Genomic DNA, 15,376 nt, shown 5'->3' with positions numbered 1-15,376 from the left:
AGCGAGTACCGTGCGAATTGTTGACATGTTCGAGGTGGGTGTGAAGGTATCGAAGTAATCGATGCCGTACTTCTGGTGCTGGCCATTGGCCACCAACCTAGCACGGAGTTTTAACTTTTCACTGTTCGGTCCGCGTTTGGTCTCCAGTACGTAGTGACAAGGAATAAGGTTTGTGCCGGAAGGTGCGTCTACGACGGTCCAGGTTCCAAGCTTCTCAAGCTGACTAATTTCGTAGTCAATGGCTTCTTGCCATTCTATGGCGTCAGGGCCATTCAAGGCCTGCTGGAGCGTTACTTCTGGCTCAACAGCAGCCATGGCATGGTGATAGGTGAGTGCCAGTTCGTTGTCAACGTCATGCTCACTTTGCATCTCGGCTGCTAGGGATGCAATGTGCCCTTCATGCAGCCCAGCATAGTAGCCAGGTGGTGGGCATTGGCAGGTGGATCTAGGCTCTGGAGGTTCTTGGAGCGGCTGAGTTGAAGAGGTAGTAGGGTGTGGTACGGCGTTCTGAACATTACCTGGTGCCTCTGGGCTTGGCTCCCCCACGTTCGGTACGTCCGTTGCCACCATCACCATCTGCGGTGCAAAACTGACATTTCTCTCCATGGATACCTTCCGTTTCTCCGGCCAGTATATCCTATATGCTTTGCTCTGGTCGTCCACCCCTACAAACACCCCCTCCACAGCTCTAGCCTCCAGTTTCCCTCCGTCGATGACATGGACATACGCTGGGCACCCGAACTTGCGGGCCTTCTCCAGTGTGGGACATTTGCCATAGACCAAGTCATAGGGAGTGTGATTTGGGGTAGTGCGCGATGGCAACCTATTTTTGAGCCAAGTAGCGTAGGTAACGGCCTCCACCCAGAGAAACACGGGTAACTCCCGGGCCAGGATCATTGCTCGAGCATGGGCAACTAGGGTGCGATTGAGCCGTTCTGCCACGCCATTTTGCTGAGGTGAGTCATGAACTGTTAATTGTCGCTCTATACCCTGATTCCGCAAGTAAGTGTCGAACTCCTTGCTGAGGTATTCGCCACCTCTATCTGAGCGCAACATCTTAACCCAGGCACCATCATGTTGGCGAAGTAGCCAGGCCTCATATTGCTTGTAGCAGGTAAGTGCTTGGCTCTTACTCTTCAGAAAGCTCACAGTCGTCTGACGGGTACAATCGTCCGTGAAGGACATATAGTACAAGCTCCCTCCTAGGCTCTGGACACGTGCAGGACCCCATAAGTCTGTGTGCACGACTTCTCCGTAGCACTCGGCACGAGTCTCGGATTCCTTGGGAAAAGGTAAGCGCGTGGCTTTGGCTTTTACGCACGCATCGCAGAACTGGGGCTGGGAGGTGGAGTCAAGCTCGACACCCTCTACAAGGCCCTTTTTGACCGCATCTAGTACTGTCGTCTGGGAAACATGGCCCAGGACCTTATGGAGATCATAGACAGTGAGTTTCATCTTGGCTATGTTGGCGCAATGAGTCTGACGCGCAAGGATTGTGTATAGACCCTCCAACTGAGGTATTTCGGCGATGACACGACGCTTGGGGCCTGCCGACAGAATCTTGCACATGTTGCCCTCGAAGTGGACAGCCATACCCGCAGATGTGATCCAGTTTGTCGAGACGAGGGTAAACGCCATTTGGGGCGCATACAACGCGTTTCGGAGGGTAACATTTGTTCTTTTGTCACCTAGAGGTAAGTCTATCTTGACATCACCTCTCCCAATAGCGCTAATGGTTGTCCCATCTGCGGTGTAAATATCTTGGGGCATTATAGCCTCATAATTCTCGAACTTCGAGCGATCTGGGCAAAAGTGGGTGCTTGCCCCAGAGTCAATGATGGCTCCTCTCTGCTCCATGGGTACCTTAAGCTGCTCGGCAACGTTCGCAAGATTTGACGTCGCGAAGGCATATTCGTCTGAGGGATTCTGTGACTCAGTAGCCATATTAGCGTTGTGCTTCGGTGTGCGTGCACCTTTCTTCCTCTGGTTGGGTCCCTGACCCTCCTTCCCTCCACCGGCCCTCCAACAGTCGCTCTTATAGTGACCTTTACGGTCACAATTGTAGCACACTGCATCCGGGTTGCTCTGGGCAGGGGTAGGATTAGAGTTCCTTGCCTTTCCTGTGTTTGCCTTTGCAGACAGTGCGGAGTTGCCGCCTTTCTTCGAGCTACGGCGATTGGTGAGTAATCTGTGCTCGTACTCCTCTGTTATTATGTTGACCAGCTCGTAAGGGCTCAATGGCGTGGATGTGATCTTGGCCGTGGCATTTATCGACGAAAGGAGAGGTCTATACAACTCAGGAAGTGATGCCAGGATGATGGCGTAGAAGTCTCTGTCGTCTATCTCGGCACCCATACCTGCCAGGGACTTGCGGAGGCGCAGCATTTCGCCAAAATGGACCTTGACATCACCATTTTCGTCGCACCTAGTCTCTTGCAACCGACGGCATAAGTCAATTTGTACTAGTTCAGTCTTTCCTTCATGAATGTCACAGATTTCGGCCCATATCTTTGACGCCGTTTCTAATTTCTGGACCCTGAGGAGTAGGTGATCGCTAATAGTGCTGAACACCTGCTGCTTGACTAGTGAGTCCTTCTGGACATATTCGTCGAGTTTCTTGTCTAACACTTCGATCTCTGCCTCTGTCGCAGGGCTCCCATCAGGTTTGGTGAACTGCTTGGTCTTTTTGTCGAGGACGTAGGGAGCAGGCTTCACCGCCCGACCATCTGCATACCGCATCAAGCCTCTCGCACCGATAGCCATCAAGGTTCTTTCCTTGTAGGTTATCCAGTTGCTGCCATCTTCGGCTAACTTCAGGATATTGAACAGAGCAGAGTTTGTGGAGGGGAGCGTGTTATCCATGGTCGAGTCAGGGCTCATAACCTGTAGCGATGAGAGGGACTCGAGCGTGGGAGTGACGAGCTATCAAGTGAGTGTATTATCTCAGTGTCTTGGAAGAAACTCATAGACAGTGTATGTACCTATCAAGTGAGTGTATTCTACGGGTATGTTTAGCTCGAATCGTAACGGGAAATAAATGTAAGGCTTACATCTCAGTGTCTTGGAAGAAACTGAGATGTTAGGACACGGGTCTCGTCTTTTTAACATATCGCACGTATCACGGGAAGAATAGGATGAAAACTAACATATGAATGTGAAACAGAAAATAGACTCGGCCGTCGACAAACGCTGTGCTCATACCTCAGCCGACGTCACTCGTCCCCTGGTGCCTTCGGTTCTTCGGACTCCAACATCTCAACCTTCCTTATTTTAACGATGTTGTGCCCTTCTGTTGCAAAGAATATGTCAGTGTCACTCGCAAACACAGAACAGATGTGCGTACTTGTGCGAACCAGAGTTTTCCTCGGCATTTTTGCGCTTATGCTTTGCAGCAACAGAAGTAGGAGCACAATGTGTTGAGGCACCAATCTCATTGTCGCGTTCACATGGATTAAACGGGATGTTGTTGCGTGCACGTCGACATGGGGCTTGAGGTTGTTCTGTGGACAGTGCAGGTGCCTGAGTTCGGTCGAAATGATTTCTGCACCTGGCATGGGAAGCAGCAGGTGACTCATTGGAGTCATCATTCTCCTCCCCTTCCTCGTGATGTACAGCTGGAAGAAGAACCTCCGGAGTCTGTGGGATTGATGTTGACAAACATAAGTGGTCCTGGACTTCAGGATACGAATTCATGGGAGGCACATCGGAGGAATTGAGTGCGTTGATGTCAAAGGTCGGATCGTTTATTGCAGCAGAGAAAGCTGCTGGATCAAACACTGAAAAATCTAAATTGCCCAGTACAATGGGGTCAGACAGTGACGGATCAAGCACTGAAAAGTCCATCGTTATGTGGTGGGCCGCGGCTGCCTGGGAATCAAAGCTAAATGATGCATCACTGGTGGTAGTCGCGTAACCAGTGGGTGATGTATAAACAAGGGATGTCGATGATGCATCATTAGCATTGGGAGGTAGATCGACCCCTCCATCAGATTGAGGAGTCATGTGATAGAGGTGGTTCCCGAGATCCTCTTGCACTTGACTCTGCACACCCTCACCACCGCTCTTTCCCCACTCCTCATCAGAGTCTGAGTCCAACAACAACAATCCATCACTTTCGTCTTCCTCCTCATCCTTGGCTGACTCTGGCTCCTGCGTTAATGTAGACTTGAACGCTAGTCTGAAGGTAAGGGTCGTCTGTGAATAGTATGTTTAAGCTTACCAATGGACTTTTTGACAAATTCTAGGAAGGTGCTCTGCACAGCATCGAACTTGTTGTATGCTTGGTCAAAATGTGCGCCACTTTCAACTTCTCCCACGTGGTAGCTTGGCAATTTGTAAGTACAGTTTCCATATTGAAACTTCACACTCACTTAAACACTGACACTTCACCTGTGCTAGGATCGTGACCCCCCATCAACACACTAAACTTCCACCCTCCAGTCATATGTCCAAGGTACTTGAGGACCTGATCGAGCATAGGGCCGAGTTCGTTGATAGCCCTTTTTTATTAAATTAGGTGAGAATGAATTGTTCGATGTGTGCGGCAAAGGTACGTACTTGATTTTGGCCATCTTGTCTATTTTTGGTGGCTTCCCTGACTTAAGGCATTGACATTGTTTTGTATATCTCGCCTTCATTTCTTCATACTTCTTGTCAATCTTGGCTTTGACAGCTTCGCTTTCGTCTGAATACATATGATGCATGATCTCGTAGTGCTTGTTCAGCTTTGGACCTCTATTGGTGATGTGTTCCTTTTCGATTGCATCGTCTGCAGAGTGCTTGATCTTTTTTCGTAGAACTTGTTGGAATATATATTGATTTTCTGCGGTGCACGTGTTCCTTTCAGATTGATACCCCCAGCTAATATGGTGTCAAATTTCAGCACCCCTCTTACTGCAGCCAATCAAGCTAAGCGGGCAGGATTATTCTGCCATCTGAACCAGGTGGCAAGTTGCTGTCAAGATCCGGTGAGCACATATTTGTTTTGCATGGTGAACATATCCCTGACTTACGTTTTGACATGCTTCTATGTGCCATGTTATATCCTGCTCTTCCTCGGCCATGTAGATATGGTCAGCTGGCAAATCTGGGAACAGCACCTTGCACTCAGGCCAACGTTGAAACCACTCTCTCTCAACACACTTCAAAAAATCTTTGTAGTGCTTGTTCACAGCATGCACATGGAATTCCTCTTGTTCCAGTGTGGCCCATTTTTTTTGTGGCATCTGTCATCACACTGATCAGTATACACCAACAAAAATGTCTCTGTACGCATGTTAACACGTCTGGGGCAGAAAATATTTGGTAGGTAAGCAAGGAAATGGAAGAATATTGTTGTGCGCCCTCGTTCTTCGTCCTAATACCTCGGTCTTTCCCATTGGTGCATGGGGCTGAGTCGCAGTTCCTGACAATCAAGATATATTTCACAACTTCACTAATTTAATCTAATTTATTTTTGCGCCACCTAGATCTGCACGTGCAGGACTACGACCTGTCCTTCCCCTTCTGCATAACAATGACACCATATAGTGTCTCCCCTCCCATCCACTCTTTTGCATGCATATGCTGTCTGAGTCTATGTTCTGGTATGCATTAAATTAGAATATCACTATGTCTATCAGTTGAATAACAAACCTTTGTGGCTTCCTGACAGGGAAGTATGCCCACAAAGTTACTTTGTCAGAAGTCATATACAGGTGGGACATCTGTATGAACAATTTAATCCTTTTCATGCATGAGATGTGAATACAGGTAATTAAGTGCAAGTGACTGACTTATGTGGCAACAATGCACGATAGCAGTATTGAGTAATGCCCGTTGCGGGCCAGATAATTGATCAGGTGGTATATCCGCATAGTGGATATCATCTTCAGGCCAGGTTTCAAACCACTTAGAGTAAACAGACTCCCAAAATGTGGCTGTCTCTTCTGCTGTTCCCGAGTTGATGAGTACATATCCAGGAAGAAATGTTTTGAGCATATCGCGCTGCTCGCATGTCAGCATTCCCATCTGGGACATGGACATTGGGTGAATGGTAGAGATACCTGGTGAAATACCCACAATAAGCAAACCAGGTGTATGGCTCTTCCAACAAAGATTTGCACACAGCAACAAATTACCAGTAGAAGCAAGAAATAACATTCATTAGTACACTGACTAACCGTTTAAGCGAACGATGGCAAATCTTCGAAACACGCTCCAGAAGCTTCAACTTTGTCCAAAGATGGACTCGATCTATCCGCCCTCCCAGGCCCTATGGCAAGTGCCTTGGATGACACCTTTCAGATGATTTATACCATCGGTATAGACTCTGAAATGCACATCAGCAGTGTGTTCATGAAAGCATGATAATAGTATGTATAACCTTCTCGTGCCTTTTCACAGAATGAGCAACAGTGACAGCCTGCTCTGCAGAGAGTCAAGTGATGCCGGGAAAAAGCCTCTGCTCCTCAGGCCAGCGTGCAAAAAAGTGTGCATAAAGGTTGTTGAAGAAAATGATGTGATCCTTGTCATCCTGAAGCCTGAAGTATTCAGGTGAAAACACCTGCAAAAATTCGTCCTGAACTTCCCACAAGGGCTTTGCCTGCTTCTTGATAGACATAGGCTGAGGCTTGGATGTGGGCATCATGTTCTTGGAGCTGATTAGCTGTGGTAAGGAGCAAAAATGAATGTATCTTACATTGAACATGGTAGATTATCAACAAGAGGGATCGTGTCTTGTTTCTCCCATTGAAGCAACTCATCTTCGAAGCTCAACCTTATTAAGGATATTAGCCACTGCGCTCATAGGGCTTACATTGCAAAGATTTACACTATAGTCTGGTATAACAAACCTCCGCAAAGGAATTTTGAAGTCATTTCTTCGTCTATCTCCCTTGTAGCTGAGTAGCACCATAATTCCTCTGTAGCCATTGTGATCGCCTTGGACTGACACATCACACCAGCCACCGCTACATGAACTGAATCACTGGCATTTGGGTGAGGATTGTTGTCCAAAGTTGCCAAGCACAGGAATCCTTGAATGCGCTCCAGAGTCTCAAGATGTTGAGAAAGGTGTGCCTGTATAGCTTCTCGGTTGTCTTGAAAATCTTGTACCATCTTGATGCACAAAGGTTTGATTTCAGCAGAAATTACAACAAGGTTGGATTGAGCATCCTTGATATCATATCTATGAAGAGTATAGCTGTCGTAAGTTAGTCGAATCAGATGTTATATTGATGAAGGGTCGCACATAACACTGTTCTTATGTGCTGGTGGAGAGGGTGGAGTAAGTGACGATAGATTCGGTCTGCAGCAGCAGTTCAATTGACAGTGGGTTCAGTATAGATTTTAAAGTACATACTTGGGGGCCGTGAATGTACTTGCCAAATCTCTATGCTTCGACTTAGCATTGTACCTCTTGCAATGATAATTCATGGTCATCTTGAGCCCAATCTCCTTCTTGTTCCTGTGTTCATTAGCACATAGTCTTGAACTTGTGCAGGAAATGTACTTCTCATAGTATTTTCGATTGGAGCGGCAGGCAGCTTTGAGCCATGCCTCTTCAGTCTTGTGTAGTTGTGGGCGACCCATGAGTGAGTGACAGTGAAAAGCGGTGTGGCAGTGATGAGGTATTCGAATACTTCCACTTGTCGAAATATATTCATCGGAGATTTACGAATTTAAGCCTCAGTATCACGACAAATACGTTCTGGCTGCTCAGATATAATACCAGACATAATATCTTAGTCGAGCTACTGTTGCGAGTCTTTTTACATAGAGATGCTAGGGATTATTTGATCTCAAGTTCAGTATATTCGATTCACCTAAGGCTAGTAGATGAACTAGTATTACTATGACTCTGAGTCCTGTCCATAGACGCCTCTCACAATTCAGTAACATTCCTTTCATCTTTAGCTTAGCCGCCCACTGTGACTGCTTTCGAACTTGCACCTCCTTTGGACTACAAAGCTTCAAGTAGATAGTAACAAGTACACAACCTCAGGACGACCATACATATCATAGTATTCATAACATATCCCAATGCTTATATAACTTACTTACTTGTACTCCGAGTCTCTATACTATAGCTTGGTCGTATTTTCATTTACTCCGCGGTGTCTGATGCTCCACCAGCATCATCTTAACCTGGTTTCAACTTCTGGTCTTTGAAATCTGGAGGCTCGCAGGAAGAGTACATATTATTGGAGATGTTCTGCTAAACAATAGAAGCTCGTGGTGACAGTACATAATAACAGCACCGTTGAAAATAGTACAGTAGCTACAGTAGTACAGTACATAATAATGGCATCATCAAAGATACAGTACATAATAACGGTGCCATTGAAGATACAGCTACATACAGTAGTATAGTACATAATAATGGCGCCGTTGAAAATACAGCTACAGTAGTATAGTACATAATATAAAAATACAGTAGCTACAGTAGTAGTACAGTACATAATAATGGTGTTGTCGAAAATACAGCTACATACAGTAGTACAGTACATAATAACGGCACTGTTGAAAATACAGTAGCTACAGTAGTACAGTACATAATAATGGCATCATCGAAGATACAGCTACCTAGTAATACAGTACATAATAACAGCGCTGTCAGACAATGGAAGCTTGTGGCGACAGTACATAATAACGGTGTTGTCGTCGAAAATATAGTTGTTCGAGCACAGATGCATAACTGATTCTACAAGCACAAATGCAATATAACCATGTAGTATACAACAATGGGGGTAGAAGCAGTAAATATGGCTCTCAAACCAACCACTCAGTTTCCCCACAATCAATCACATTCTCTATCAACTGCATGCCTTCAGCAATTGAACGAACCTTGGAAAAGGAAGCCTGACTGACGCCAATTATGTGCGAGGAAGTTTGTTGCCTAGTCAGGAAATTGGTCAGCTAACCAACAAGAAACAAAATGGATGCAATGCACCAAGTAGAAAAGATACTGACACGGCGACCGCGGGTGACCCAATAATAGGGCCCTGAAGCACTGGGGGCTGGGACATCATATCTAATGCTACCATATAGCTGGGTATACACAATGGCGGCAGGAAGGCCAGCCGTGTTAGTATCAACAGGTGCAGTGGCTATGGTAGCATCAATAGGTGGGATGGATGTGGTAGCGGCGGGATCATCAATGCTACGTGTTTGGTTGGGAGCAGTCAGCACGTTGGCAGTGGCTTCCGCAGTGACTTCATGTACTGTAGTAATGACAGTGTCCTTTATGAACCCACGGAGGGCAATGGTCAATGCAACTGCAGTGGGCTCTGAGATATTCAACTGCTCCAAAAGAGCAGAGAGAGAATCTACGGTCCGAGATTAGTATTGTCCGCTTAAAAAATTGATATTACTTACCACCAGTATCACTGGGACTGTCAACAATGGTCGCTGCAGGCATGGGAGGAGATTCAGCCATGCTCATTGTGGTCATTGTCATCAACTGAATGAGTAAAGGATGAGTACAATCAATGATGAGTACAATGTAGAGTGAATTAAGTGGCACTCACTGGGAACAGGTGCAGTTTTTGAAGTGTTTCAAACCAGTAGATCTGCCACATAGAGGATGTACTAAGAGTCAGAGATTTGGTGGAGGATCATTCAGACGGATGTCAGGGAGTTGGATGAGATTTTGGAAGGCAGGAGGAAGTTGTGTGGGCAGGTCACCGTCGAATAACACATGCAAATATTTGGCTTTGTTTGATTACGATCAGTATCAAGTGTGCAATGTACATTGTCTATTGGTAACTGTATTGCCTAATAAATTCCTGAGGGAGCGTTTTGCTACTTGTTGGTTCGGTCCAAGTCTGATGTGTCAATGAATATCTCTGTCCCAAGGTGAAACAAATGCATGACAGCGAAAGGATGCAGTCTGGGGGATCTATAGGTGAGCAATATTACAATAAATGCAATATCTATACCAACACTGACATTTTTAGGTGGCGATGAGCAGCCTCCACATAGCACAACTCAGGCAGTCTGCTTGCCAGCATGGCAGGAAATTGATCAATGGAAGAAACCCCATGGCTGGAAATGAGCTTGGTTGAATGCGTATATACCACCCACTGCCTCGCAGTCACGACAGGCAGTGCATAGCTCAGTAACCTTCAGAGGACGTCGTGATGGGACAATGCGGGTCAAGCGCTGCAACATTACGAGCAATGTCCTATCAACACACCAGTTTACTCTACCTGATGACGATGGAGACTTGTTTTCTTTTGTGGCCGATGATGATCCCATGTCTATGGATGATGTTCTGGGCGATGATGAGACCTTGCCTCAAAGGTGCAGGTGGATGCCTGCGGTAAGACTCTCACTCTCAGGATGCTTGTCCTTGCTTACTAATTGGTGCTTAGGACAACCCTCTCCTTGCTTGGAAGGGGGAACGAGACATTTGTCTTGCAGAACTGATACATTTAGATGGGCATGGCAATAGTTCTAGCGATGTGTGTGTGGGGAATGTTGTGCTCGTGCCCAATTTCGATGTCTGGATTGCGACAATGTGCAGTTGTACTGTCGCGGATGCACTGTGGCGAATCACTTGCGGTCTCCTACCCATCAAATACAGGTGCGTGTGATCATTTCAACATGGAAAAAACATATCAAGCTATCTGCAGGAATGGACTGGTGTTTTTTTTCCAGGCTGTGTCATTGAAGCATCTCAGCCTTTGTGTCCAGCTTGGGCATCCTGTCGGCCAACATTGCATTCTCCCTCGACAGCCATTTAATGGAGAGTTTGTGCTAATAGACACAAACAGAATCCATGAGATTGGGTTGGATTTCTGTGGTTGTGAAACTTCAAACTCACATGTCAGGCAGCTTCTTCGCCATGGATGGTTCCCATCAACGTCAACTGATCCGAGGACTGGAGCTATGTTTCGACTGTTGCGTCACTTCCAACTTTTATCATTCAAGTCGAAGGCGTCCGCCTATGAGTTCTACCACTCACTAGTTCATCTGACGGATAATACGGGTTTTACAAAACACAAGGTAAATGCTTGGTCATTGTGTCCACTTGCTTGTTTTAAGCTTTGATTTTAGGACCGTTACAATGCGTTCTTGCAAATGGTTTGCAAGTGGCGACATCTCAAGATGTTGAAACACTTCGGTCGTGGACATGAAGTGAGCGGCGTTAATGGCACATCACAAGGCAAATGTGTTGTTGTCTGTCCAGCTTGTCCACAGCCTGGTAAGAATTTGCACGATGGCTGGGCACTTGCAATGAAAGCCAACCAGTGAGTATTATAGATTTCTGAGTACAGAGATGGGCTCATGTGATTCAGGTGGTTGTATGCCATATTTTTGGCCATTGATGCCAACTTTTGTTTCAAACGACGCAATGTATTGAGTGACGAGGCAGATCCCAGTCTGTCTATGGGGTGGTCATATTTTGTGGAGGAGAGCGACTACAAGTCTTATCTAGCCCAACATCTTGGAGAAGCACAAGAGGTACATGACCCCAATTTACTTTCTTGAATGTTTCTTACTCTGTTTCGCAGAAAAGCACATGCTCCAGTCACAATGCAGTGAATATGGCCAATACTAAATTGTCGCAGGGACTGGCTGCTACCGGTGTTGGGACGATAGACTGCGCATGTCACTACATGAAGCATGCTAATGTAGTCGGTGATCTACAGAAGGGTGAGAAGTATGTCAAAGGCTCACCATGCTCATGTGTCAACGTGTCTGATCATTGTACAGGTATATCAATATGGATTACCTTTTCTTCTCTAGCTTGTGCGACAATTCAGTCAAAATGATGAATGTGTCCTACGATATTGCATGTCAATGGCATAAACACCTCTGGTCACGCATGGAATCCCTCCCTCATTCACGCCATTTAGATCACCTTTCAAAAGTCATCTGCTTCTTTGTGCCAAAGTTTCACCTTCCTGCGCACATCGCAAAGTGCCAGACAATATTCTTGTTCAACTTCACTCACTTTGTTGGCCGCATGGATGGCGAAGCCCCAGAAAGAGGATGGTCAAATATCAATCCTGTCACTGCGAGTACAAAGAACATGGGCCCAGGGTGTCGATGAGACACGTTGGACGATTATTTTGGTGACTGGAACTGGAAGAAGGTGGTAGGGTTGGGTGCATCTCTCCTTTGCAAGATGAAAGATGCTCACATTGAAAAGGCTGAGCACCAGGCTGTTTTTGAGGAATTCAATGCCGTGATTACTCCTGAACATCGCACAGGATGGCTGAGTGAAATGGAGGGTTGGAAAGAGAATCCTAATGACACAACATTACCCAATCCATTCGAAACCAAAGCTATTGGTGGGTACTTGACTTTCTGGCAATACATCACTGACAGTGCATGTAGCAATCACACAGGCGGGGGCACGACTAAAACTAGCCGAGCTGGAAGCCAAAGAGCTAGAGTGCAGGACAGATGTCTCCCTGCACCCAGAAATATCACCTAGTGTATTTATTGCATCTGGTCTAGATCTTGAAGATGAACAGTAAGTGGTTATCCACAGAATCTCATAATCAAGCTAAACAAAAATTTGAAGATGTTGTCTTGCTTCTCTGATTGAATCTACAGGTCCTCACGCCACCGATACACAACGGGGCGCCCTCATTCGGAAGCGCAACTCACTCCTGTGTAAAATCAAGACGTGGCAGGGTGTTCAGGTCCTTTACATGCCTGCAGTACAGAGTCTTGTTCAAGGAGGGCACTGTGATGCTTGGACCCGCGCTGGGCAGGAAAGAGCCTATTTTGATATTGATGTCAAGGAGTATAGAACACTATCAGTTTCCCTATCCTTATCCAACCCTCATACATCAAGTAACCCCTGTGCGAAGCCGAACCCGCACTTTCCCGTGCATCGGCCGCATCGGACGCGCGTTCCCGCGCTTCGGATACCTCGGAAACGCATTAGGAAAGTTCCTCATCCATCCATAGTCCGTCCAAACCCCATTGGTATGTGAATTTCCTTATCTCAAGGCTTGTAAAATGTGTTGCAGCCTTATTACATGTCCTTACCTATTTTCTATATTTTCTATCCCTTCCCTCTCTGAGTGAGAGTTTAGACAGTATAAGTTGACTACTTCTTAGTATTACGACTACACTTCCCTCATACTGAATACCTCTTCCTATAGGTTTACCTTCGAAGTAGTCCCTTGTAGTGCGCGCTTTTTAGCCCCTATTAGGTCCCTATACCTCTCTATACCTAGTCTTTCCTTACCTCACAATATACCTTTGCCCTCACTCTCTCCGAACCTCGTTCCTTGACTTCCCTATACCTTGTCTGCACTTTCCCGCGCTTTCCGCACCTTCGGCCGCGCGTTCCCACGCTTCAGATAGCCTCGGATACATCCCCGCACCTTGCGCATTACCTTGTCCGCTATTTTCCTGTGCTTAACGCGCTCTCGGGTCACACATATCCATCATTGTTCTAGTAGCAATTCCCTTTAGGGTCGAACGTGTCTGTATAGACATAGCAGCTAGGCATTAGCTTGACCCAACCTTTTCTTGCCACCCAGCAAGGTTGTTGTTTCCACAGTGCAAAGATCAGAAGACCGCTGAATATATTAAACTGTGGCTACCTTCACAGCTACAGAACAAACCCTGTGATCAGCACCTCCAGAATGACGAGTGGGAGCTATGGTATGCACAAGCCCATGACACTCTCGAAGAACTCCGTCAGTGTCTTTGGATACACTGCTCGCTTCTGACATTCAAGCATGAGTGGATGTGTGGTCAAGGTGCTAATACACGAGGCCAGAACGCCCTCGCTCGTGTGCATGCCCAGCGCACTATGAGTGTCAGTCACTACAGATCAGCTTGGACAGTGCTAAGGTCTCTGGCCATGCTGTTGAAGAAGAAGGACTGGCATGGAAAGTTGCAGGAGCTGGCGGATGACCATATCAAGCCCCTCGTGGATCCCTTTGGGGTTGGAGAAGGACAACATCAGGTTTTGTGGATTTGGATGATGGAGGGCATTGATTGTAACAGCGATGAGAGTACTGATGATGGTAAGTATCCTGGACGTGATTTCGATGTATCTCAAACTAATACATACCAGGTGTGCGCATTGAATGGTGCAAGAGCCGTGTGAGAGCCCTATAATGGACAGAAGAGGTTGAATTTTTGATGGAGGAAATGGGGAGAGTCGTACGATTTTTCGAGTGGGAGGTACAGTGATGGGAAGAGCGGAGAAGTCACTGTGTGGGGGAGTTCTGCTGATACTGAAGGCTTACAGGCTTATGCAGCACGACAGGTTGACATCCATTAAAGGCTCGCTAGTCATTTTTGTGGTCTTTGGGCGCCTTACCTGCCCCAGATGCTGGACCTACCTCTGCCCATCAGATCTCATGAGGGTGAGCTGCGAATACCTGATCTAATGATACCCGATGTCCCCCTTGATGGATACTGATTGCTTCTGCAACAATCTGGCCTGATTGATGTAGTGCCTTGTTCTTGTTCAATGTATTATATAATCTTTGAATTAATTCAGATCGTGATTCAACAGTACTTTAAGTGGCCGGGGAAAAACTGTTAATTGCCGGGCTATGTAGTGTGAGTCTATCTATCTAGCTAGCCTGAGTTATGTCTGCTAGTTAGCATCAAATAATGCATCACTAATGCATCATGAAAGTATGCTAAGGAGCACTGTTGATGCATTACTTGTGGCTGCTAATTAGCAGACTTAATGCATTATTCTTACAGAGAGTGGTGGATGTTGGTTGTTCCATCAGTCATTTGCAGCCTGGTGAATGGGTTGTTGAGATCCTGACTGCTTATGAGAATTGCTCGCTCACCACTGATGTGGGATTTGCCACAGTACATTGCACGATGTTGTCATTGGTATGCATTGGTTCAGTGCATAGCATGAGGTTGTTCACAGTGACAATTGGGCTACCATTTTGACACTGATACACATTGATGATGATAGCTGCATGAGATCCTGGCTTCCAACTCTCATACCATATTGGTATACAGTTCCTAGTAGGCTGCACTCGAATGTTGGAATATAATTCAAGCAAAGCAAAGGACCCATGACTTGTAAGCACCTTTTCTGAACAAACTCCATCAGGAAAAACCTCCCCTGGGAATTACCCATATATTCACAACATTACATTGTTTTACTCGACTTTACTCAGTTTTATGTGACTTTAATCAGTTTTTTCAGTTATTATCGTGTAAAAGTACGTTTCACAAGAATTATGTGCATGTCCTATCCTACATTGAAGTAAGTGTACATGTCTTTGAAAACATTCAAACACTGAAGGCCAAAAACCATTCAACATAGGCAAGATGCTGAGGTGGAGGGTTCTGAGGATTGAAATACCGTTTTAATACTGTTTGTGGCAAAGTGAAGACTGCATGAACCCGTGTGACACGTAAATCTAACAATTATTTTATATCA

The 15,376-nt window shown here is 46.1% G+C and overlaps 4 protein-coding genes across 4 annotated transcripts; 1 reads left to right on the top strand and 3 right to left on the bottom strand.

Annotated features, from left to right (window-relative positions):
• Window positions 1-3,212: 3,212 nt before the first annotated feature.
• F5147DRAFT_773604 (uncharacterized protein) lies at window positions 3,213-4,703 on the bottom strand (the record flags this gene model as incomplete). Its single annotated transcript, XM_041441487.1, has 5 exons — window positions 3,213-3,289; window positions 3,354-4,172; window positions 4,220-4,323; window positions 4,371-4,499; window positions 4,558-4,703. The coding sequence occupies 5 exons, from the start codon at window positions 4,701-4,703 to the stop codon at window positions 3,213-3,215; spliced, it is 1,275 nt and encodes a 424-aa protein (XP_041292842.1).
• A 1,715-nt stretch (window positions 4,704-6,418) lies between these two features.
• F5147DRAFT_773603 (uncharacterized protein) lies at window positions 6,419-7,572 on the bottom strand (the record flags this gene model as incomplete). Its single annotated transcript, XM_041441486.1, has 6 exons — window positions 6,419-6,646; window positions 6,703-6,757; window positions 6,812-7,183; window positions 7,232-7,288; window positions 7,343-7,447; window positions 7,493-7,572. 6 exons carry the CDS (start codon window positions 7,570-7,572, stop codon window positions 6,419-6,421), a joined length of 897 nt encoding a protein of 298 aa, XP_041292841.1.
• A 1,179-nt stretch (window positions 7,573-8,751) lies between these two features.
• Window positions 8,752-9,424, bottom strand: F5147DRAFT_773602 (uncharacterized protein; the record flags this gene model as incomplete). The annotated part of the gene is made up of 3 exons (XM_041441485.1): window positions 8,752-8,878; window positions 8,933-9,308; window positions 9,358-9,424. 3 exons carry the CDS (start codon window positions 9,422-9,424, stop codon window positions 8,752-8,754), a joined length of 570 nt encoding a protein of 189 aa, XP_041292840.1.
• Window positions 9,425-10,129: 705 nt separating this feature from the next.
• F5147DRAFT_745721 (uncharacterized protein) lies at window positions 10,130-14,151 on the top strand (the record flags this gene model as incomplete). Its single annotated transcript, XM_041439777.1, has 13 exons — window positions 10,130-10,303; window positions 10,442-10,567; window positions 10,642-10,989; window positions 11,041-11,234; window positions 11,283-11,448; window positions 11,499-11,647; window positions 11,701-12,008; window positions 12,042-12,281; window positions 12,328-12,466; window positions 12,518-12,663; window positions 13,491-13,982; window positions 14,033-14,059; window positions 14,084-14,151. The coding sequence occupies 13 exons, from the start codon at window positions 10,130-10,132 to the stop codon at window positions 14,149-14,151; spliced, it is 2,577 nt and encodes an 858-aa protein (XP_041292839.1).
• Between the last annotated feature and the right edge of the window lie 1,225 nt (window positions 14,152-15,376).

The sequence above is a fragment of the Suillus discolor genome (assembly GCF_016758755.1).
Source record: "Suillus discolor strain FC423 chromosome Unknown F5147scaffold_27, whole genome shotgun sequence".
NCBI lineage: Eukaryota > Fungi > Basidiomycota > Agaricomycetes > Boletales > Suillaceae > Suillus > Suillus discolor.
This window is presented reverse-complemented; position numbering and strand designations above follow the sequence as displayed.